The sequence below is a fragment of the Monodon monoceros genome, unplaced genomic scaffold (assembly GCF_005190385.1).
Source record: "Monodon monoceros isolate NGI ecotype Baffin Bay Population unplaced genomic scaffold, NGI_Narwhal_1 Super_Scaffold_20, whole genome shotgun sequence".
Classification (NCBI taxonomy): Eukaryota; Metazoa; Chordata; class Mammalia; order Artiodactyla; family Monodontidae; genus Monodon; species Monodon monoceros.
Window position 1 is genome coordinate 61,267,924 of NW_021703777.1, and position 26,118 is coordinate 61,294,041.

The 26,118-nt window shown below is 40.3% G+C and overlaps 2 protein-coding genes and 1 pseudogene across 2 annotated transcripts; 2 read left to right on the plus strand and 1 right to left on the minus strand.

Moving 5' to 3' along the window:
• Positions 1–1,694: 1,694 nt before the first annotated feature.
• On the minus strand, positions 1,695–25,850 carry LOC114902761 (RE1-silencing transcription factor-like). Its single transcript, XM_029235323.1, is given in 5 exon segments — positions 1,695–6,357; positions 6,359–7,346; positions 13,170–13,253; positions 17,031–17,934; positions 25,596–25,850. Coding segments are annotated over 4 exon segments (2,931 nt in total). The 5' UTR covers positions 17,926–17,934; positions 25,596–25,850; the 3' UTR covers positions 1,695–5,393.
• Positions 18,971–19,846, plus strand: LOC114902762 (annotated as a pseudogene).
• LOC114902409 (translation initiation factor IF-2-like) lies at positions 23,247–26,118 on the plus strand. Its single transcript, XM_029234705.1, has 2 exons — positions 23,247–23,314; positions 24,696–26,118. The coding sequence occupies exons 1-2, from the start codon at positions 23,247–23,249 to the stop codon at positions 26,116–26,118; spliced, it is 1,491 nt and encodes a 496-aa protein (XP_029090538.1).

A 26,118-nucleotide genomic window follows, 5' to 3' on the forward strand; every position in this document is an offset into this window, starting at 1 on the left:
TTGAGGAAAGCAGTGAACACAAAAGCATTCTGACTGTTAATGGAGATTACAATATAGTTGAGTAAAGTAGTGGACACAAAAGCCCACATATAACATTAAAAATCCACTATTTTGCAAGACATGAAGACAAGCAGGTGGATTATACAATTTAATAATGTCAAATACAGGAAGCACACTATATATTTAAGGATACTTACTTACTCTGTTATCTAGTGGAAAATGTCTTAATATTAAAACTACATGCCAAGCACTAGGCTAAATGCTCAATAAGCATTTAACACTCAAAGCCACTCTATGGACAGAAGTACCATATGCCCCCATTTTCTGGATGAAGAAAGAGGTTTAATAAAGTTAAAAATGATTTGCCCAGTTATAGTAGTAAGGAAGAGAGGCCCATTGTGAACCCAGCTCTAATTGCAAGGGCCACAGAGCACCTCATACAGCAAACATCGAAATCCTTTAAAAAGGCAATTTCGTACCACAAACCTTCCCTGATTACCAAACATTAGCACGTTGCTTTAGCAGCTTCACCAACCTGCCTTTATGGAGCTGAGGATGAGAGCTGTAACGTACCCTAGAGATCATACTACTGTACCGTTAACTCTACCTACAAACTAGTGTTAAGCCCTGACTGAGACCATGGGCAGAATACAAAGAAAGGATGGCCAAAAGTTAAGTGTAAACGGATGATACATATAAAAATCATAACAGGGTGAGCCTCTGAGAAAGGAGTAGCAAGGGACTGGAGAAGCACACTAATAACAATTCTTTCATTCCTTAAAATAACAAACCAAGTCACACATCAGTAACATTTATATATTCATGATAAATTTCCCATATATCCTTGCATTAGGCAGAAACTTACAGCTCCTCATCACTGATTCTACCATGCCAATAAAACAAATGCTTGGAAACTCATTTTGCTTTGTTCATGATAAGGACTCTTGCAAGAGGCGGAAGCAACAGGGGCAAGAGAGTGAATCACACTCATCGGTTCAACAAGAAATATCTATCCTTTCCTGACAGCTTCCAGGTCACTTGCTGCATCAGGACAGGATGCAATCCAGGTGTTTTGATGCTTTGCATCACTTTCCCTTTTCCCTAAAGTCCACAAAAACACCTAAGCCTTCAACATACAGCACCACTGTTTATGTGAACTAACAAAGGAAAGAGAACCTTACTAGAATGTGGCTTATCACTTTTTCATGGGTTTCATATTCTTCTCAGACTTCCACTGAATACAGTAAAATCCTTAAAATAGTGCCCGGGCTTTCAGTGAACATTCAATGTAAACTCATTTTATTTTCTCTTCAGTGCATCTTTTTCCAATTATGAGTCAAAATTTACTAATACCAGGCCTGCAACTGAGAACGGACGTGTACATTAAAACTGTTAAAGGGACCTGTAGTTGGGAAGGAATTACTACGTAAAATCTCCTATAAACTGTCTGCAGGTTGTTTTTTCCCAACCTTCAGCTCTGCCTCCCAAAAAGCAAATTATAGAAAGATGGGCTTTAGACTACTACCCACTGGGATTGTTAACTCAAACAAAAACATCTGCCACAACCTTTCTACCTACCATGGGTTATCTGGGGTAAAAGATTTTGAAAATTAATACACTTGCAATTCCAGCCAAATAAATTGACTTCCTTGATACTTGATGTACCAATAATAAACAAAGGCATAAAATGCTTTTTAAAACTTTATTTCAACATAACTATACTTACAGAAATACACTCATATTGGTTATTAGAATGCAATTTAACTTATCCTACACAATTTGGACCAAAAAACTTGGTACATGGTTTGCTTTAAAAAAGAAAGAAAAAGCATTTGCAATCTGGTTTATTTTTCCATCTATTACAAATGTATATAAAAGATCCACCATCAAATGCTGCTAAAGCAAACAGCATGAACCTTGAGAAATTAAACTTTGGTTTGTCTCTGAAAAATAACACGTATTGCACTGTAAAAGTTTATAAAATTGGTGCAACAAAACATTGTTGTAATGTTTCAATGCCAGTTCACAAAGTTCGATAACTAATGGATGTTGATGAGGGTAGGGAGAGCCTATGTGTACGTGTAAAAATATAAAAGCAATCCAATCTAGTTAATATTGCATGCAGATCACAAGTTTACTCAAATCAAGATTCAGATAATTTCTTAAATCTGAATTAACACTACCAGTCCAGTTCATCTGCTGAGGTCAACAAGGAAACTGCACAGTAGCTGTTTTTCTGATTTGTGCAAAAAAGAAAATGAAGTTTCTTCCCCCAGGTTTTCAGTCTAGAACTGAAACTACAGGAAAGGTATTCCTTCCACTGTCAACATTCATGGGGTGATAGGCGATGACTCAAGCTTAAATCTGAATTAGCACTCAGATGAGAAATAGTTCCCAAAGTTAAAGACCACATGACTTTAGAAGTGACTCTAGAGGGAATCTAAAGTCATGACAAAGATAAAATGGCCCTTCTTGGGAGACCAGAGTAAAACACCCAGCCATAGTCATAAGAAACCTTAACAAAAAATGCAGCCCTTTGTGAATGACACCTCAATTTAACTTTAAAAAAGAAAAAAAGGCAGCCCCACAGAAGCAGCTCTGAAAAGAGGAAGAAAATATAACTTAAAATACCTTGAAAACCAATGTGAATATAGGTTCAGAAGATAGTTAAAAGATATATTTTTATAAGACTACCAAGGATTAGGCTTATATTCTAATATTTCAACTTTTGCTCTAGTACTAAACATCAATCTACAAATAACATGTTCACTTTTCATTCCTTTATCAAAAGGGAAAATTCTAGCTTCAATCCTATTCAGTGGAGGGTATACTGAGAAAATAAAAAGATTCAAACAGTTCCATGCAAATATCACATTTTTCAAATGGAAGAACTCCCAACTAGACCAGAAGTTCTTATTACTAATGCACTTTTCATTGAAACAATTTTTAATAAGAACAAATACATGGCATTAAGGTTCAGAACCTAATATAGGCCTGACAATCAAGTCCTTGTTTTCTGGAAGAAAGGCCTCAAGTTCATTCAATTTCCAGTAACAATGTTTTCACAGATCACTTTCATAATAAGGAGTTTTAATTTCCTTCACATTTTTGTTTTTGGCATTCTAGTCTTAAAATCTAGATAGGAAAATTAGTCCAATTCCCCAGAAGTCAGATTTTTTTCTTTTGAAGTATCAAAAGAATCCACAAAACCTCTTCCCAAAACTGATTCCCAATCTGTAATTTGTACTTAACATGAATCTTTTCATGTATACTGTAAAAGGTAACTTATATAAAATGTACCCATGAATATTAAAAAATAGTTGTTAGAAAGATTTAACTAGCCTTATAATTTAAGTTTTAAAACATAAATATTTGCAGCTTAATCTTCCATTGACAATGATTGTCGGAGCTTAGAATTCAACATCATTTACAAATCCCCAACGTGCACACAAAACACACACCAGTAACACAACTTACTCCTCATGTCTTGAGAGAATCTTCTGCTTCTTTAAATCTTTGGCCTCCCAGTCAATTCCAAGTTCAAATGTCTTTTAACTTGGACTTCACTCTCAGAATTTTAACAAGTTTTCCACCCATACTTCAATACTTTTCCTAATCTTTCCTGTTGCATTGCCAAACTCTGAAACCTGCTTCAGAGGTCATCAGACAAAAGAAAATCAATGAAATATAAAGTGGTTATTTCAGAATAGAACATGGGAGAACTGGAATTGTTCAGGGTTCCCTATGGGGATCATACTTTATTGGACTACAATGAATAACTGCTGTCAACAAGAAAAATCCTTTACTGGATTCTTTCATATTCTTTGGTGACTGGCCAAAGAACCTACCAACAAAGTTTGGAAGTACATACTCTTCCATACAAAGTGCCCCACAGGAACACGAGAATAGCTTCAGCTCATTTGAGTCCTCACCTGTAGAAAAAGGCAGTCACAGGAACAGCTAGGACACCCACTAGTTGGTGGAGATCCCTGAGAAAGTGTGATTTTTTAAATCTGGACTGAATTTAACTTTCACCAGCCTTTTTCACTGTATTCACAGGAAGTAGCAGCTGGTCTACCAGCACTCATACTACCTTTCTCATCATAGGTTTTCTGTAAAATCGCTATGGCTTTGGAATCTCACAAACTGATATTCTGTATAACTTGAAGGAGTAAATTATGCCTCCTAATTCCAGATTTGCAGTTTCCAAATAAAAATTACAGTTCTTTATTCAGCGGAGTAGACATAAAAACACCAACCATCTATGAAAGAGGTTTCCCTCTAAGATACGATTTAACACTGTACATTTAGGAAGTAGATGTACTAAGACAGGCCAAAAGTTTACTTATGGTTGGTATTTGAGATAAAAATCCATTCAGAAAAAAAAAAAAATCCATTCAGTATAGACCTAGTGGCTTATTTATTGTAAAGTTCAAACTGAGAGCTATGAATTCATTATACGTATTTAAAATAAATAACTTATATGAAATGCAGATTCTGGCATAGATATGAATATCAAAATCAATGAATTTAACCTGCATGTTTCATTTGCTCAGAAATTTGCACACACTAATATTCTGCAAAAACGACAATTGCAGCAAAGGAAAAAAGAAAACTGCCCTTTTGCAAACAAGATTAAAAGCATCCCTCCAAAGAGGAAAAAATAAAATGCAAATATATGTATAAAGTGTTACTGTTCAACAAAAATGCTAGTTCTAGAAAAAAATGTAACTGCATAGATTAAAAAAAAAAACAAAAAATGTGCAACATCTTAAGCTATTAAAGCACCGAAATAAAAAAACACACCAAAATCAATGTTTTTATGACGATTAACATATACACAAATAAGAAATACGTATTGATCAAAACTCAGGAAGTAAATATCTGGGCTGATATACTGTCCATTGTTGGCAGACCTTCTCTTCAATTTAAATGTCTCTTTTCATCTCTAAAACAATTTTAAAGTGCTAACTTTATATAAAGCAGGCAAATTCTTCAAGTAAGTTGCTATTTAAGTATGCCAATTTTTACAGAGCTAAACAAGGAACTAAGAATAAACTAAAGTGAAACAGGAGTAGACATGGGGAAAAAACTCAATAGTTATAGTTGAACAAATCGATAGAATGCTCTAATACCACCTTGGCCCTCTTGGTTCAATTAAAAGCAAAAGCTAATAGATTTAGCTGGTTTATTACACTAACTCCCTTGGATTTGCTAAAATTTGTACATCATTAGGTACACGGATTCCTAAAGAAAAGAATGCCACTTAAAAATCAAGACTGGATACTAATTAAAGCAATTTTTTAAAAACAAAAGGCTGTCTACTACTACAAATGAATACAAAATGTCACAGACCTTACAAACTAAGAACTGAAGCCTTGCCCAAAGTTTATTTACTCCTGCCCTTGAGCTGCCTCTTCAAGGAAGTATACATTAACCAAATGGCGATTGAGGTGTTTGCTGTAATCTTTTTCCTTTCTAAAAGAACGATCACAGAAGATACAAACAAAATCTCCCTCGGCCACTTTGACTGCCAAGGCTTCCTTTCCATTTTTTCTACTAGTCTCTTGTGGAACTGGCCGAGCCCCATTCAATCCAGAGTCATCACTGTCCTCTGACATGTTGTCACTTAGGTCACTTCCATCATGACTGTGGATGCCTTCGTCTTCATCCATTTCCTGAGACTCATTTACTGCCACGGTGACAGGAGGTGATGCCACAGTAGCTGTGGACACTGCTTCACATTTTTCTAGCGGTAGAGGAAGAAGTGGCGGTGAAGCTGGTTCTTCAACCACCGAGTCTCTGCCGGGGGGATTCTCTGTTTTCTTCTCATCAGCATCCATCTTCATTTCACAAAGCATAGCGTCAGCCTGACGTTTACCATCTGAAGTTTCACCCTCTGGCATAGTCAAGTTTTGTTCAGAGGATGAAATACTGGCAGATGCCTTGGTAACAGCAGCAAGACCAGCTAGACTCTTATCTGCCTCTTCTGCTTCCACTTTTTGAAGAGGAGCTTCTTTATGTCCTTCGCCTGCAGGGACTAATTTTTGGTCTTCTGACTCTTCCTCTTTTAAGTCTTCCTTTGGCAGAGGTGGTAATGGTGGTAAGAGATCCTGTGCACCGGCACTTTCCTTTAGAAGCTGCCTGTCTTTAACAGGCACTAAGCCAACTTCAATAAGGACTTGCTCCTTCTGCGCCATTTCACTCTGCATGTTGGACTTTTCCTTGCCATTATCTTTGTGAGGAGACCTTTTGGGGATCGGCTCCACGGGAGGAGGAGGCTCCGCATGAACAGGCCCCTTCTGAACAACCTCGACCTCAGCATGCCCCCCGGGGGGAAGAGGTGGAGGAGGAGATGGGGGGGGGAAGGGGAGGAGGAGGCGGCGGCTCCGCCTGAACAACCTCGACCTCAGCATGCCGCTCGGGGGCAAGGGGAGGGGGAGGAGATGGGGGGGCAGCGGGAGGAGGCTCCGTCTGAACAGGCCCCCCCTCAGCAGACTCCATGGGAGGAGGAGGCTCTATCTGAGTGGCCCTCCTCTGAGCAGGCTTGCCGCTTTTTTTACATGATTTACTTCTCAGAGTTTTCTTCTTTCCACTGTTTTTCATGCAAATACTTTGCTTTTTATTCTCCTCTACTTTGCTGTCACCCTTCGGCACTTCCTGACTATTTCTGGATTTGCTTTCTGCCTTCTTTTTCTTTTTTGTCACAGGTTCCTCATCATTCACAGGTTCTTGTAAGGAACGGGCTTCAGCTTCTGTCTTCCTTTTGCTTTTCTTGCTTTTACAGCTTTTTTCTGCATTATTTCCTGGGTGCACATCCATCTCTTTAGCTTCCAGTGCCGATTTGCGAGTTCTGGTAGTCACTTGGCTTGAGGCATTACTACAAGGCTTTTTCTCTTTTGAAACATTATCTTTTTTCTCCACTTTTACAGACCTCTCGTTTTTCTTCCCAGTCACATCCCCCTTCATTTTTGTCTGCTCTGTTTCTGTTTTCTCATTGGTGATTTTGTTATCAGGCAAGTCAGCCTCTCGCTTTTTGGTTTTCTTTAGCTTCACTTTTGAGACATCCATGGTCTTATTAGGACAAGTAGGATGCTTAGACTTGAAATGATACTGCAGATTACACTTCTTGGAAGCTGCGTAGTCGCATACAGGGCAGTTGAACTGCCGTGGATTAACATGTAGCTCCACGTGTTTTTTGAAGTTACTTCTATCTGCTGTTTTGTAGTCACAGTGTGGGCAGTTAAGAGGTTTAGGCCCATTGTGAACCTGTCTTGCGTGACGGGTTACTTCATGTTGATTAGAGGCCACGTAACTGCACTGGTCACACTTAAATGGCTTCTCACCTGAAGGTAAGCAAGAGACGTTGCAGAAGGCATACATTAAGAAATGAATTCAAGATTTACTCAAGCATACTTAAAAGGAATTGGATATATATTGAAAAACAAAAAACAAAAAAAACTGACAGAAACTATTTCTTGAAGACTTTATCATGCAACTCATATTTACCATATTTATTTGTATATCTTTTCTCTATCCCTTGACATAGATTCTCATATCAAATGGAGGAATAATCATCTCAGTTAATCATCATCTTCTAAAAAGTTCATCAAATACAGATTCATCAAGAAGTACACAACAGGACTTCCCTACCATTCCAGTGGTTAAGACTCCGCACTCCCAATGCAGGGGGCATGGGTTCGATCCCTGGTCAGGGAAGATCCTGCATGCTGAGTGGCGTGGCCACAAAAAAAAAAAAAAAAAAAGAAGTACACAACAATTACTGGCAAAGTGACTTGCGCTCTTGATGTTAATTTTGGGACAAGGGCACTAAAAAAGAAGGTAATTTTAAAGTTTTCATGTTTAGTTAAAGCAAATGTATAATGGAGTAGAACATAAAATTCCCATACATTTCAGATAAACCTTGAGACTTCAAAAACACTATAGGCTACACTCCCAGACCTTCCATGTGAAAGTTTTAAAACAATTCTTGGCCTCAGGGAACAAAAGGCTTTTTCTTTAAATTTAACCCTTTTGTCCATCGTGGCAAGAGCTGAGTCAAGTTTCACTCAGCAAACTTTTCCACTGCCAGAGTTGCTATTCCACAGCAAAAATAAAACAAGTCAGAAATCTTTTCTTGATTTTCTCTCACCTTCTTCTAAAGAATGGGCAAAGAAACTAAGTAAACGAAAAGGGGCATACAAATATATATGGTATATAAAATAAGCACAAAAAGTCATAATCACAGGTACATACAAGACCAGAAGCCCACCCCCAACCCCCAAATTAAAAGGCATTAAGATTAACTCATTCTACCTGAATACATACCCATCTAGATCACACTCTAGCAAATATTACCAAATGGTATCCATACCCCACTGGTCCAATGGAATGCATAGCAGAAAAATGGAAATTGACATTTATGAAAATTCATCTCTCAAACATTCTCAAATTCACATCAAATCTTATTTAATTTTTTTCATAAAGCAAAACTACTCAGACATGAAGTAAAACCATATAGATGGCAAGCTTTACATGATTAAAAAATGTCTGATGATAGAATACTTGATCACAAAAACAAAAACTTATCTGCGTATGTCAGATTGTAAACGTAGCTAACTGGACAACTCTTCTCCACATTAGTCCACTAACAGATTCATAAATGGAGGTTTCTAACAACATGCTGCATTAGTCTACACCTGGCCCTATCTTGTCCTCTCCATTGAATGACTTCAAAGGAGACAAACATTTACTTAACATATACAGACACAGAATGGGGAAAAGATATGTGACATAACAGTTAAGAATTTGTTCTACAGTAAGAATACCTGGGGGGATCAAATATGGGCTCTGCAAATTACTGTGAAGTCTTGAGCAAGGTACTGAAAACTCTGTAAGGCTCAATTTCCTCATCTGTAAAATATTCTTAAGTGTTGTGAGCTGTAAATAATCTAATCCACATAGAGCTCTTAGCAAAGGATAGATAGCCAAGCAGTCAATACACATTACCTGTAATGCACCACTTTTGGAATGGCTGGTAAGTTTTAGAATGGGTAAACAAAAAGGAAGATTTCACGTGTTTATCCTGCCTTACCATATAAACCCTACCTCTCAGTAAACAAAGAGCTGATGAATGGAGCTGATCTCTTTAGGAAAGTATTTGTGCTCATAAAATAATTTAAATGAAAATGGTCATTTTTAAGTCCTAATGAATGAGGGTATTTACACAACCAGCATCAAGCAAGGTGCAAACCTCCATCTGTGAAATGGTCAGGGAATGGGAGTTCGTAGGACTCTCTTTAAACAGTGGTGGCATCACTTAGTTGCTTCATTCACCCTACCCACATTTTTGCTTTGTTGCCGTTAACCTCTTTCTTGTATTGAAAGATCTATTCATCAAGTTTAGTTTATTAATACCTAGCTGAATGAAAATTCTTTTGCCCTGAACCAACAGTAATATTTACCTGTTTTTGATCTTTATAAATGTGTCAGATGTCTATTTTATTCTTCCTAAATTAATTTACAGAGATAAGGGAAATTCAAAAAGGGAGTTTTACAAGCTTTACACATTCTTACCAAGAAGAGCCCAGAAAGAGTAACAAGGGAACTTTTAATTAAAGAGTAATAGGGGGATATTACTCAGCAATAAACACAAAGTTCTGATAATGCAGCATGGAATGAATCTCAAAAATATTTTACAGAAGGATGTTACATTTAAGTCAGAGTATCAGTTGAGGGGAGACTATGGGAGTATTGACTAGAAAGGGTAAGGAGGGAACTTTTCTGAGGGTGGTAAAACATTTCATGTCTTCACCTAGATGGTAGTCAAACAAGAGAAAACATACATAAGGTCACTGACCTGTATACCTAAGATGTGTGCATTTTCATGTGTATTAATTAAACCTTAATACTATTTTTTAAATTATTCTAAAATTCACAAAAAGACTCTCAAACCATAACATGTTTCAAATACTTGGTGAAAGGAAAATAATTTTTGCTGAAAAAAAATATTTTTCCATCTTAAAGAGTAGTTGATGGAGGTAGAACTTGGCAAGTTGTTAGTTTCCTTTAACAAACATCCATTATACTCATAATGGGAAAATAATCAAAATGAACTCCTATGCTGGCAGGAAGGGAGAACTATCCAGTGTGATATCTACAAAAACATCATAAACTGGATGTATTTCCTCCAGGATGAAATGGCAGCATATCCACTCAGAATAGGAAATGGAGAGCTGTGGATTATGTCAGGATCTCTAGACTACCCAAGTGAGGATACTTCAAAACCATTAGTTACAAACACCAATAAAACGCAGAATAACACCAGATTAGGTTAGTGTGTCTGTATATTTCACCAAACCAATACTCTGATCCCTTCTTACTTTAGCCTCAGAAGACCTACCCTAATGGAAGTGCTCCAAGGAAATAACCAATGTGGTTTTGCTTTATAAACCAATTTGTCATTTTAGCTAAAATGTACCAACTCAGCAGAGCCTAGTCTCTTCCAGAAATAAGAGACTGAGCATACACTTCTCTTCCCTAAAATACATTCACATGAACAAGGAAGTGAATGCCCAAGATGACCTATAAAGATCAGACTCAAGACCACAGAGAAAGCATCTAAGATATTCACTCCATGCAACCCAGTCAGAAAGACTACCTACCCAATTTGACCACACTTAGCCTCACTTAATTTGCAAGTGTTATTATCAGCAACTTCTAAGAGAAGTACTAAAACATAGGATCGGCTGGAAATAATTCAGCACACTTATACACAAAACAAACTAACCATGTTTGTTTCCTGTTTGTGACTCACAAATTATTGGCATACAATAAAAGACAATGGCTCTGCTCTCTCCATACTCTGTGCTATGCTGTAGTTTCTTGAGCCATTTTCTGAGCCATAATATTCTTTAAACACTACTGATGACTGAAAATGAGGGTGGGGGAGTCGAGGCCAAACTCGAGCTCTTCTAAATTGGAAGAATGACAATTAACCTTAGATAAAACACTTATCTTCTCTAAGCCAGTGTCCTAATCTATAAACTGGGATTTAAGTATTCTAGAGGTACTAAGATTATAGATAACAAATTCCAATTTTTCAGTACCCAGCATGCATACAATAAATAGTAACTGCTACTCATTATTATGACACTTTTTAAATACTTGCTGTACTATAACAGCAACTACTAAAAATCACCTTTAAAATATAGCAGACAAAAGATAACAGTAACCAATGCAAAATCATTAAGGCAATCATTATTGTCTGGTGTAAAACACCATAGATAAAAATTTATACAGTGACAAAAGTATTATCGATTCAATGAAAAAAATACAAGTGTGTTGTCATCCTGATCCAGTGACACTAATATTAGGTCAACCAGATATGACTTCAAGTGAGACACATTATTATCTACAATTCAAGCATCTAGATTTAATTTCCAGTGTACAAGTTATAGAAGGCACAGGGACAGAGGAAAAACTAAATGATACCGTGAGAAAGCAAATTAACACAAATCCAGAAGAGGGGACATTCCAGAGGAAAAATGGCCATATTTCTCCAAGGCCTTAGTTTCCCCATTTGTAAAATGGGGACAATAACAGAACTTACTCAATGAGACAGTTATGAAAACGGAAATGATCCAACTCATGAAAAGCTCTTAAATATTTTATTTAAGGGCTAGAGCACAAGTATCAGTAGGATATGATGGCCTACCCTCAATAAAGCAACCATATTACCCACAGAAAATGAAACCAGGAAGCACCCAATAGTAATACTAAAAACAGGTTTCTGGTTAAGTGACTCAATAGTTTAGGAGATTGAGAAGGAACATTCAAAGTATAAAACTTGACAAGCATGTAAGGTCAAGTTGAGCCAGTAAGCATGCTGTGAGCCCTCACAGTTGCTCAAATTAGAATTCATACTATAATCAAGTCTTACTCAATCACTGACTTAAAACAGCAATACCCAATAGAAGTAAAATGCAAGCAACACAGGTAACTTTAAATTGTGTAGCAGTCACATTACAAAAGTAAAAAAGAGGTAACGTTAACTTTACTACTTATTTAACCTAATATATTCAGTATCATGCCAACGTGTAATATTAAAAAATAGATATTTTACATAATTTTCTTCATACTGTTTAAATTCAGGTGTGTTATTTTATACATCTCAATTCAAACCGGCCACATTTCACATGTGGCTAGTGGCTATCCAATTAGACAGCACAAACTGTTAACCTAAGGTAATTGGTAATTGTTAACTTAAGGGAGTTGGGTCTACATACACTTTGGTAAACAGCAAGATTTTAGCATACCTCCCCCACAGGGGTATATATTCTAAATTTAGGAAGAGAGTACTCTGATCAGATGTGACTGTTCACCCAGGGTCAGTGTGGCCAAAATGAAATAATTATCCATTCAGACCACTATGCTTTTTAACTTTGCCATCTACCTACATATTTCGACTTTTTAACTTTGCCATTTACCTACATATTTTGATAATGGGAACCAATTCTGGTGGTGATCATGATAATTTCAGTCACTAGAGGGGATATAAATCTCCCACTTGTTATAGCCCTGCATTTTATCTATTATAGGTGAATAAAATGGGATCCTGGATTATTTATCATTCTTTAAAGTTTGGCTTTTATAAATCAGTCCTCAGATGCCCTATCAATTGTCAAGAGAATAAAGCCAAATTTCAGGACCTGAGCAGGTAGCTAATAAGGAACCCCTGGAACCTGGCAACCACACACTATGAAACTTGGTGTTATACTCTGTTGGGGATGCAGAGGGAGAGTCGGGAAGGAGTATAAGAAGGCAGAGGTTGCTCAAAAAGGATAAACCAGCCTTGGTCTATGATAGCAGTTCAACTTTTATTACATCATGGAACTTGATGAAGGTCTGATGAAAATTAAGGACACTCCTCCCAGAAAAAGTACACACATACATTTACATTTAGTTTTGGACATTCCACCTACAGACTCCCTGGTTAGGAATCTACATTTAAATACAGCTCCACACTAGTAGACCACAAATTTTTAACTCTAATTTCAAAATTATATCATAAATGAACTATAAATAAGGAACCAGTTCCAAGTCTAGAAGAACTTTCTTATAATGGTAGTTTACCAAAGATGATAGAAACGTTCCCATTTCTTACCAACCTGAATGAGTACGCATATGTCTGGTTAAATGAGTCTTCTGAGAACTTGAGTAAGGACAAAGTTCACATTTATATGGACGTTCTCCTACAAAAATATAATGATTAGTGTTCAAATATGATAAAATAATGCATACACATCATTCAGTATTGAGCACTTTTTAACAAGGATTTCTTTTTTCCTGTTCCTGGCAAAATGATCGATTTTTATCATGTATTAGAAAGATTATTCAGAATACAACTAACTACATTATTTTAGCTTTGCTGACAAAAAATACCATTAGCTTTCTGAATTCTCACAGCCCTTTTAATTTTCACAGTAATGCTACATGTTATTACATTAAATATTAAGAACTGAAAAAGTATCTTAGATCAGGTATAAAATTAGAATTATCCTTTTAAAAAAAATCCACAACATTGTAAATCAACAATACTTCAATAAAATTAAAAAAAAAAACTACCCAAATTTTCTGATGCTATGACTTAGGTAACTTTTTTTTTTTTTTTTTGCGGTACGCGGGCCTCTCACTATTGTGGCCTCTCCTGTTGCGGAGCACAGGCTCCGGACGCGCAGGCTCAGCGGCCATGGCTCACGGGCCTAGCTGCTCCTCGGCATGTGGGATCTTCCTGGACCGGGGCGCAAACCCGTGTCCCCTGCATCGGCAGGCGGACTCCCAACCACTGCGCCACCAGGGAAGCCCAGGTAATTTTTTTGATCCTTATAAATGATAAATCTACCATTTGAAATTGTTAGCTTAAAGCAATAATTTTTGAGTGGGGAAGCTGTTCTTGTAAGCTAAAAATTTCAAGTGGTAGATAGAACTTTTATAAAATAGTCAGCTCAGTGTTAAATTATAATCATAAGGCCACAGGGACTGAGAGCAACTGAAGATGAGAGGCCAGTGATTTAATAAAGAATTTAAGACTCAAAGGCAGGAAACGTGTATTTTTTGGAAACACGTTGTCAACCACAAAACATATCAAAAAACCAGCTTGCTAATTTGTTTTCATATATTCTTTAACCACAAGGTAATAATTATGACCTCAGGCAAGCTTCCTCATCTGTAAAAGTAATAGTACCTTCACTTCCTAGAATTGTGAGAATTTAAATCAAGATAATATATCCAGAGCATTTGACGTGGTGCCTGGCACATAAAAGCCCTCAATAACCATCAGTCATTATTTTGTCTACACTATAAGTTACAGTAATAGATGTGTCTAAAAAAATGGGATAAGGAAAAGACGAGTACAAAAAAAAAAAGAAAGAAAAAAGAGAATGTGTTGATGATGGGACTTCCCTGGTGGCGCAGTGGTTAAGAATCCGCCTGCCAACGCAGGGGACATGGGTTCAAGCCCTGGTCCGGGAAGATTCCACATGCCGTGAAGCAACGAAGCCCATGCACCACAACTACTGAGCCTGTGCTCTAGAGCCCGCAAGCCACAGCTACTGAAGCTCGTGCGCCTAGAGCCCGTGCTCCACAATAAGAGAAGCCACTGCAATGAGAAGCCTGCGCACCGCAATGAAGAGTAGCCCCCATTCATTGCAACTAGAGAAAGATAGCGAGCAGCAACAAAGAACCAATACAACCATAAATAAGTAAACAAACAGAATGTGTTGATGACTGTGAAATGTGTTCCTAGTAACTATTCAGCTGTTATTAGCCAGTAGCTATAGATTAGCTGTAAATACATTATAGCAACAAAATGCCTACTTTGACCTAGAATAATTTTAAAACAGCTTAAAAAATGTTGAATGTATTTCTGTAAGGAAGATACATACGGACTTCCCTGGTGGCACAGTGGTTAAGAATCCGCCTGCCAATGCAGGGGACATGGGTTCTATCCCTGGTCTGGGAAGATCTCACGTGCCGCAGAGCAACTAACTACGCCCCTGTGCCACAATTACTGAGCCTGCACTCTACAGCCCACATGCCACAACTACTGAAGCCCATGTACCCTAGAGCCTGCATGCCACAACTACTGAGCCCACATGCTGCAACTAGTGAAGCCCAGGTGCCTAGAGACCGTGCTCCAGAAGAGAAGCCATCGCAATGAGAAGCCTGCACACTGCAACACAGAGTAGCCCCCACTCACCGCAACTAGAGAAAGCCCACGTGCAGCAACAAAGACCCAATGCAGCCAGTGAATACATAAATAAGTTAATGGAAGAAAAATTTAATACCCTTACAGATTAACATGAAGAATCCACTAAGGACAATTTACTTTAAAATTCTTCATAACAAAATAGATTGCTTCTATCTGTGCAACTCACCAAAAAAGGCATAAATACCCTAGAAACACTAGTAATTTTTCAGTCATACATATAGGCAAAACTGTCATCTTTTTTTTTTTAATGTCATCTTTTAAAGTAGAATTTGTGTACTCCAATAAAAATTGATTTTAAAAAAAGTAGAATTTGTGAACTGGTTAAATATCGAGACTACAAACTGAAAAATCTTTTGACTGAAGACTCAAATGAAAATCCTCAGTCCCCTACCATTATAACTACCTGTAGAAATGAGATTTGGAACTTTGAATCTTAGTTGTATGTGACCCTGAGCACATCACTTTAGGCTTTCAGTAAACACTTACCCTGTTTTCCTTAGTAAATTGTTCTGAAGATTAGCAGAGAGTAGAAGAAAGCACCTAACACTGAGCCCTCAATACAGGAACATAAGAGACCCACTAAGTGAACTTGAAAAGCAGGCTACCTAAGTGAGAAATAAGAAACAAGCGATTCCTGTTGATGATCATTTCTTATCTCTGCTCTTCAGCACTAGCTGAATTTTTCCATAAATACAACTTCAGAACCATGCATTTAATACCACTGATACTCTCAGAATTTACATAATCAAAATACTATCCTTCTGTTTATACACCAACAACCTGTTTTGAAATTTTTTTCTTTTAAAAAACCACAAATTAGGTAATACTGGGGGGAAAAGCTTTTAAAAAGTATTAAGACAGGGACTTACCTGGTGGTCCAGTGGTTAAGAATCCACCTTCCAATGCAGGGGACATGGGTTCGATCCCTGGTCCGGGAACTAAGATCCCACATACCACTGGGCAACTGAGCCTGAGCTCCACCAACTAATGAGCCCGTGTACCACAAATGCAGAGCCCACGTGCTCTGGACCCCTGCACCACAACTAGAGAGAAGCCCACGCGTGGCAACGAAAGATCCCACATGCTGCAACTAAGACCCAACACAGCCAAAAATAAGGTAAATAAATAATTTTTTTTTAAAATGTATTAAGTCCAAATAAGTCTAACACTAAAATGTGAAATGAGATATGTACAACCAATGTTAGCTATGTAAGTCATAACCTTATTGTGGAAATATCAACTTTAATGTGGAGAAAAAGTAATGAATGATGAAATATATAAAATACAGCTACTAAAATTAGTCACCTGGACTGTAATTAAGTGAAAATAAACCACTGTAAGAAAAAAAAATTAAATGGCAAAAAGTAGAGATCCTACTTAAAAAAAAAAAGTATACATAAAGTATACATAAAAAATTGGAAATATACAAAACTGAAATTTTTCCAGTTCTTTCCATTTTCTTTTAATTCTAAAAATGTCTTACATTTTTAGAATCTAAAAATGTCTTACATCTAAAAATGTCTTACATCTAAAAATGTCTTACATTACATTACATTGGAGTACATCTCAATAAAGCTGTTATTTAAAAAATTGAATTGCCAAATATGACAGAATATTAATAACTCTTCAGTATAGCTGATGGGGACCCATGGGTGCAGTGGGGCATCCTCTTTACTTCTGAGATGTTTGAAAGTTTTCATTTTTAAAGTGTTTCATTTGGGGGGTAGTGTACACTTATAAACAAGAAAGGTCCTCTTACCTGTATGAGTTCGAACATGCTGAACATAATTGTTTTTTCTGTCTGAAAAATAGTTGCATTTTCCACATGTGTATACTTTCCTTGGAAAATGGTTTCTCAAGTGTTTCCTCCAGTGATATTCGCTTACTGTGGTGTACGTGCAAATGATGCACTTGTAGACTCGCTCATTGTCCCCGGCTCGGGTGTGGTGTTTCAGGTGAGCAGTATAGTGATCATAGCGATTGGTATTGTAGCCGCAGCGGTCACAGCGAATGGGGCCCTTGGAGAAATCTCCCTCTTCCCCAGTGGAAGAGCCGCATTCCCTGGCTTTGGCTTGCTTCTCTGCACTTTCCTCCACAAAAAATTTCTTGGCACTATGAACTCGGATGTGATGCACAAACTGTTCTTCAGATTCTGCTTCATACTGGCATGGTTTACAGCGAAAGGGCTTGGTCTTCAAGTTCTTGCATTTGTCCTCTGCTACAGGTGTTTCCCGAGGAAGATCTTTATTTGCGCTGTACGGTTCTGAGGCAGCTGACACCTCAAACACAGGCCGCGGTTGCACAACACTGAGTTCCAAACTCTCCAGTTCCATGTTTTCCAGCGCACTGGGCTCGCCTTTGACCTCAGGAGACTCCTCAAGTCCTTCTCCATCACTATCTGAAAAGTTGTTATCCCCAACAGGCATCAATTCTGCCATCTGTCTTTCTTCGCCAACCAGGTAATCACAGCAGCCGCCGTTTACTTCCCCCGTTAAGGCCACATTTGCCAACATGATGAGCTGAGGCGCAGCCAGTTCAGCTCTGGAGAGATCAGGCAAGTCATACATGTCGTTAGGCAAGGCCATGCCCATGGTGCCACTGCCGGTGAACAGACCTCCTCCTCCGGAAGACTGCCCCATTACCTGGGTGGCCATAACGGTGTTCTGCATTCAAAACAAAACAAATAACACGAAAGCACCACTTTAAACACAACTTTTACTGGTCTAAAACCATAACATCACTGTAATTCTCCGTAACTTAAAAAAAATACATTTTCCCATATAATCTTTAAACTCAATCAGCCTCATTAACTACTGAAAATAAGCCTTTACAATATTTTTGTAATTCCAAATTCTCTTTACTGCAGTCATCAAAAATATTTCTATGACCCCCTACAAAAAATTCTATCAAGCGTTTGACACAACTCATCCATCAACTAGGTTTACCACTAGTGTGCCTTCCCTCAAGCACTTTTAATTTCTCTGGTAGAAAAATATAAGTAACCTTCATTTTTAGTGTTAATTAAAATTATATTTTATATTCCATACATGAATTCCATACATAAATTCCAAACATGCTGTCCTCCCATCTCCTGCTTCAACAGCTTACTGGTCTGAATCAGAAAGGGGAAAAATTCAAAAGCCAACTGTGCACTTACTTATTAAGTATAGTCTGGAAAGCAGAAGCCTGGAATAATTGGCCAGTGGATTAAATCTCATATGAACTCAACTACCTCCAAAAGAATAAACTACAGTTGACCCTTGAACAAGGGGCTAGGGGCACTAACTCCCTGGTGTAGTCTTAAACCTGAGTATAACTTTTGACTCCACAAAAACTTAACTACCAACAGCCTACTGTTGACCAGAAGTTTACCGATAACATAAAGAGTAGATTAACACATACTGTGCATGTTACATGTATTATATATACTGTATTCTTACATACTGTATTCTTACAATTAAGTGAGCTGAGAAAAGAAAATGTTATTAAGAAAATCAGGGGCTTCCCTGGTGGCGCAGTGGTTGAGAGTCCGCCTGCCGATGCAGGGGACGCGGGTTCGTGCCCCGGAGTGGCTGGGCCTGTGAGCCATGGCCGCTGGGCCTGCACAGCTCCGCTGCACGAGGGGCCACAATGGTGAGAGGCCCACATACCGCAAAAAAAAAAAAAAAAAAAAAAAAAAAGAAAATCAAAAGAGGGGCCAGGCCGGGCTGGGCTGAGCGGGAACAGGAGACTCAACCCCAGCACCCATGACCATGATTTTCCAGGTGATGCCTGTGATTCTTGACACCTTCATTTATCCAACACCTTCCGAGGCCTGGCCCTGGGATGCAGCCTGGCAATAATCAGCTCAGTCTCTCCCTTTGAGGGTTGACAGCCTAGCAGTGATACATCATCCTGATAAGCCTGTTGACTCACCGAAGTTGTGACAAAGTAGCCTGCAGAATAGGGAGCTAGTCCTGGGGTTCTGGGCCCGCTGAATCCTGCTTATCTATGAAATGCAGTTAACACATCAGCTGGACCTATTTACCAAACACAGGGTGACCCTTCTGTTATTTAATGATGTAAAAAATGCTTGAGAATAAAGGCCATGGAAGGCGACATTGATGGCTTGTTAATAAACCCTACAATGACTGTCGATCCATTTCAGATACTTGTGGCAGCAAACAAAGCAGTTCACCTCTACAAACTGGGAAAAATGAAGACAAAAGCTCTATCTACTGAAATTATTTTCAATCTTTCCCCAAATAACAATACTTCAGAGGCCTTGAAAAAATTTGGTACCTCGGCAAATGACACATCAATTCTAACTGCTTATACTGAAGAGGGAGAAAAACAAATAAATCAAGAAGACCTAATATCTCTGATAGAAGGTCAAAAGTTTCTCTGAAAAATCTCCCAGAAATAACACATATTACAGAAGTCAAAAAGATATATGAACTATCTTCACAGGAAGAAAGTATTGGGACATTATTGGATGGTATCATTTGTAGTATGTCAACAAAAGATGTTTTGTGAAATGGGGACTTCCCTGGCAGTCCAGCGGTTAGGACTCCACGCTTCCAATGGTGGGGTGCGGAGGTGCGTGGGTTCAATCCCTGCTCGAGGAACTGAGATCCCACATGCTGTGCAGCGTGGCCAAAATATAAATTGGAAAAAAAAAAAAAAAGATGTTTTGTGAAATGACAGAAATATTAAAAATTTTCAGCACTAAAAAAAAGAAAATCATAAGTGAAAATATATTTAAAGTACTGTATTTATTGATACCATAAGTTTGTGTACAACATGTGTATAAGACATCCATCTTGTCTTATACGATACAAAATACTGTTGATGCTAAACATTACTAACACTAGACACCAAAAATGAAAATATGAAAAAGAAATTCATACTTATTTACAGGTATAACATTTATGCATTGACAACAAAGAAGCAGCAATATGATTGCTTTATGGTAACCTAATACCATCAACACGATTGCATCCCGGTAGTCTAGTGTACATGCAAACGAATCTTTATTAAAATTTATGGCATATAGTATTACAGTCATATTCATCATACAGCATTGGAAGTGTCACATTTTCTTTAAAAAGCCACTTACCTGAGATGACAGGCTGATACATAATTTGACCAAGTAGGAGAGAGAAAGGCATACTGTTTGGTACTATAATTTTTGAAAGCAAAGTTACAAAACAGTAGGAAAACTAACACATAATTAATTTTATATTAAATATCAGTCACCTTATACCAATGTAAGGATAGGCTATCCACGTCAATACAGGTTTTGCACACCATGTTCTACACAATGAACCCGTAGGCGATAAAGATGATGACACAATAAACGTCTCAGGGTTCTTGCCATAAAGTTACTAGATTTTCACAAGACACTAACACACAACAGATTAGTTCATTAACTGTACAGTATGACGATTATTTACTATTCATTAAGTGGAAGTGGATCATCACAAAGGTCTTCATCCTAATAGTTGTCATTCACACTGAGTAGTAGGTTGAGGGGAGGAAGAGGAGGGGTTGGCCTTGCTGTCTAAGGGGTGGAAGAAGTGAAGGAGATGAAGGGTAAGGCAGGAGAGCCAGGCACACTCATGTAACTTGATGGAAATACATCCTAATTTTTCTGTCTGACTTTTTTGCTTTTTTTATTTCTCCCAAAATGTTTCCATGTGGTACCAATCCTTCCACGCTTTGCTTTAGTTTTAGTGCCTGTATCACAGAAGGTCCATGCTGTGAAAGGAGTCAAAAACAGTCTTGAATAATCAGAACCCTTCGGTCAGATTGTCAATTTGTTTCTGACACTGCTTCTTCTGCATCTTATTCCTCATCACCTGGCGCTGGTTCCAAAGCACTCATCTCCATCAAGTCATCTTAATTCCTCTGATGTGTTTATTAGCTCTTGAATTTCTCCAAGGTCCCTATCTTGACACCCTTCACCCTCCACCTTTTTTCTTTTTCTTTTTGCCATATCCAGAATCTCATGATTTCCTTGATTGGCTCTGTTGTAAATCCTGTAAGTCATGCACAACAGCTGGACACAGTTTTCTCCAGCAGGAATTTACTGTTTGGGGCTTGATAGTCTTCACAGCTTTTCCTATAACAACAGCCAACTTCAATCATGTAATCCTTCCAGACTTTCATGATGTTCTATCAGGGTTCCCCTTCCACAGCACTGACAATCTTTCCAATCTTTCCATAGACTACCACGTGTAATGAGCTTTAAAGACTCCCTAATCTAGAGGCTGAATTAGAGACAGTTCTGTCTGGGGGAAAGCAGACCACTTCAACATCATTAATGTTGAACTCATGGGGTTCTGGGTGGCCAGGGGTATTGTCCAAATCAAAACTACTTTAAAAGGCAGTCCCTTACTGGCAATGTATTTCCTGACTTCAGAGACAAAGTATCAATGGAATCAATGCAGAAAAAGGGTTCTCATTGTCCAGGCCTTCTTGTTGTACAACCAAAAGACTGGCAGCTGGGGACTTCCCTGGTGGCACAGTGGTTAAGAATCCACCTGCCAATACAGGGGACACGGGTTCAATCCCTGGTCCGGGAAGATCCCACATGCCGCAGAGCAACTAAGCCCGTGCGCCACAACTACTGAGCCTGCGATCTAGAGCCCGCACACCGCAACGAAGAGTAGCCCCCACTCACTGTAACTAGATAGCCCACACGCAGCAACGAAGACCCAACGCAGTCAAAATATATATAAAATAAATAAATTTAAAAAAAAAGACTGGTGGCTGGTGTTTATCCTTTCCCCTCAAGGCTCGGGGGTTAGCAGCTTTATAAGGGCAGTCCTGATCCTAAACCCCACTGCATTTGCACAAAACAGAAGAGTTAGCCTATCCCCTCCTGTCTTAAATCCTGGTGCTCATTCCTCTTCCTAATAAATGTCCTCTCAATTTTTTCCACTATAGGGCACTTATGTCTGCACTAAAAACCTTGAGACTTGTGGTTGCCAAGGGGGAGGGGGGGTTGGGAGAGGGATAGAGTAGGAAGTTGGGGTTAGCAGATGTAAGCTATTATATATAGAATGGATAAACAAAGTCCTACTGTATAGCACAAAGAACTACATTCAATATCCTACGATAAACCATAAAAAAGAATATTAAAAAAAGGAATTTATATATATGTATAACAATCACTTTGCTGTACAGCAGAAATTAATACAACATTGTAAATCAACTATACTTCAATTTAAAAAAAGTCATTGAGGAAAAAGAATAGCAGCCTGAACAGGTTTGTTTTTTTTTAACTGAAGTATAGTTGATTTACAATGTTGTGATCAACGACTTTCTTTTAATATTTGTTTGGTTGCACCAGGTCTTAGTTTCAGCTCTCCAGCTCCTTAGTTGTGGCATACAAACTCTTAGTTGCGGCATTCATGTGGGATCTAGTTCCCTGACCAGGGATCGAACTTGGGCCCCATGCACTGATCCACCAGTGGATTGGGAACTTGTCTGCTGCGTCTTGATTGGCAGACACTGCTTCTGTTATCTTGACATGTTTTAAGCTAAATCTCTTCCTAAAATTATCAAAACAACCTTTGCTGGCATAAAATTCTCCAGCTTTAGATCTTTTACCTTCCTTTTGCTTTAAGTCATCATATAATGACTTTGCTTTTTCTCAAATCATATTTAGAGTCCATAGGTATGCCTTACTTATAGCAATCCTGCACCAACGTAAAAACTAAATTTTTAATTTGAGATAAAAAGGTATTTCCCAAAACATGCAAGGTTTTCAGGCCTGCTGGCGTAGATGCAGTGATGACCTCACAAATTTCCTTTTTTTTCTTTTTTAACCATTGGTCCTTAGGGTCAATTCATTTATCTTGAAATGGCGGGCAACCTCAAGTGCGGATATCAATCTACCCCAGTACACATCAAACAATTCAACTTTTTCTTGTAAGGTCTTGACTCTACTCTGCTTCTGGGGAGCACTTCCAGCATCACAAGTGGCACTATGGGGTCCATGATGTTATTCAAGGTTTCTGGTATTGCACTGAACAGGATGAAAAATATGCGAGAACCGTGAGTGGTGACTTTTTACTGCCACACAATTTACTGGAGAGACTGCTCACATGGAGATGATTACCTCACCTGGCATTTTAAGCAGATACTTGCAACACTTGAGCTCACCAAAATTAACAAGAGGTGGCCACAAAATTACTACATTAGTACAGTATGTACTACAGTTAATTTTAAGCAATTATGATTTAATAATGAATCTTTATGTTTGCATTTCTGTGAATGGCACTCATGTGTGGTTGGTTATGAGTTTGTGTGCGTTAAGTCTTGATAAATTTTAACCTTTTATTAGATTTTTGTTATTTTATGGCAGCAAATGATAAGAGACTAGTATCTACATATATTTTACATATTAATAACATCTATTTCCTATTTTTTTATATTAATAGGCTACATGGTTCATCTGTTAATTTTTTCAAAATATTGCAAATCTCCAAAAAATTACAATATATTTCTTGAAAAACAGCCACGTATAAGTAGACCCGCAGAGTTCAATCATGTATTGTTCAAGGATCAACTATATTATAAAAGTACCACTTAGTTTCTTCCCTTTCTCTTTTTTTTTTTTTTTTTTGTGATGACGACCTGTTAAAAAGTAAAAAAAAATTACGGACCTTTTCTCCTGTGAAAAGAGAAGTTTGGTGTACTTAAGAGATCACAAATCAAAGTAAAGAAACTTTCAAATCCCCATATAAAATAGCCGATCAAGTCATCTCCGCAATCAGCAACTTTCTTGCACTGCGCTTGACTTGGCTCACTTGCCTACCGGAGCCATTACAAGATCACCTTGAAAACTTGTTGGTCTTTTTATAAACCGTCTTCACACTTTACTTTCCAATCTAAAAGGTGTTATTCACAAATTAGGTGTTCTCCTGCAAAATAGGTGGCAAAGGCTAAAAAAAATGTTAAACCCAAAATACAAAAAGTAATCCTGTCTCACCCAAGTGCATAAACACAAACCGGTTGAGTCACAGGTACCAACAACAGTTGGAATCAAATGCCATCACACAAAGCAAACGCTGTCCAAGGGTTTAACATAACAGCCCAGACTACTCGGTAATTTCTAATTCTTCCCAAACTCTAACTACCATCCCCAAAGGGGTTTTAACGTTGGTCGGGAAGACTGTCCAAGCACAGTCCGAAAGCCCAACGTGCTACGCGAATTCCTACGTGCTGCTGCCACCAGCGCCTGCCTCGGCGGCGGCATTCCTAACTCAAATAGGCATTCGGCCATTTTCTCAAAATACGTACCAAACACAAAGCAGCTCTTTGCAAACTCGGGAGCTCTCGCTTCCTCTCAGCTCGGCCCGCTCACTGCACCACTGACACACCAGTTGCCGCCACACTCGTCCTGAACCTTTCCCCGGGCTCCCCAACACTAAAGACTCCAAGACGGGCAAACTCGGGGTGCCGCTGGGCCAGGTCAAGTCTTCCCCAGACCAGGCTGCCCCCTCCTGGCCCGCGCGCCCGAGTCCGGGAAGAGGGAGGAAAGTTACCGCGTCGCCGCCGTCCCGGCTGCTCGCCGGCCCCAGACTCGCCCTCCGCAGGGGGCCGAGGAGCCGCCGCGAGCGCCCTCCCGAGGCGCCGGGCCCCGAGCGCCGGAGGGGGCCCCCCGCGCCCCGGAAGTTTGCGGGTTCACTCCCCCACGGCGACCCGCGGGACGCGCGCCCCGGCCCCGCCGACGGCGGCGGATAGGTGGCCCCACGCAGAGGGCCCCGGCGGCGGGGCTACCCGATCGCAGAAATCGCTGTCCAGCCCCATTGGCAGAACCACCCGAGCCCCAGGCTGACTCAACCCTCCCGGCCGCACTCAACGGCGCCTTCCGGCGAAAGGGAGAGGCCGCAGAGGGAGGGGGCGGGAGGACCGCCGGCAGGCAAGGAGCTGCGGCGGGACCTGGAGCAGGAGCACGAGAGGAAGTTTCAGAACTAGGGCCCCAAGCAGCTCCGCTCCTGGCCTCAGGACAAGACTCCCAGGGACGCCCGGGCCCGCGCGGAGGCGGCGGCCCGGCCTCAACTGGGGAGGGGGTCCCGGCGCCGCGCCGCTCCCCACCAACGCCCCCGGCCCAGCCCCCGGACCGCGACGGTGTAACCCGATCCCGTTCAGCCGCCAGTCCCCGCCCGACGCGGCCGCCACCGCCGGAGCCACAGTATCTGCAAATCAGCCCTGGACAGCGCCTCGCTCCGCGTCCTTCCGCGCCCTCCCCCTCCCGCGGCCACCGCCGCCACGACCGCCCGGCCGGCCCGCCGCCCCCACCCGACCGTCTCCCAGACCGCGCCACGCTTACCGTCCTTCCTGGGCGAGGAGGGGCGACGACCCGCGTCGCCGCTCCTTCTCGGACTACTTTTCTTTGTTGCTGGAGTTTCGGGGGAGGGGAGGGAGAGGGCGGAAAAGTTAGACGCTGGGGCAGTCGAGGCCCGCGAAGACCCAGGAGTGGGGCTGCAGAGAGTGTTCAGGCCTCCGGCTCTCGCCCTGCCGTCCCGGCCGCCGCCGCCGCCGCCGCCGCCTGGGGCCCCGGACCTCGGCGGCGCTTGCTCTGCTCCTGCGCCGTGAGCTCTCGGGAGCCGCACATTCCAGCACAGAAGGCTGCAACGCGCACCCGGCCCGCGCCGCCGCCGCCGCCGCCACTCCCGGGACACGCCCCCTCCGCCTCCCGCGCGCGCCCGCGGGACACGCCCCCTCCACCGCCCCCGCGCGTGGCCGCCTGGCGCGCCCCGCCCCTGGACGAAGGAGGTTGCCCTGGGCCCCGGCTGTGCTGGGGGCGCGCCAAGAGGTGGAGGTCCGTAATCTCCCCAGACCCCCAACTCTGA

What these genes read in the sequence shown, in the direction of transcription:
- LOC114902409 (XM_029234705.1), top strand. Translation starts at nt 23,247, where the DNA reads ATGGGGTCCATGATGTTATTCAAGGTTTCTGGTATTGCACTGAACAGG. An exon ending in ATGAAAAATATGCGAGAACC is followed by an intron (nt 23,315 to 24,695) that starts GTGAGTGGTGAC and finishes CCAACACTAAAG; the next exon opens with ACTCCAAGACGGGCAAACTC.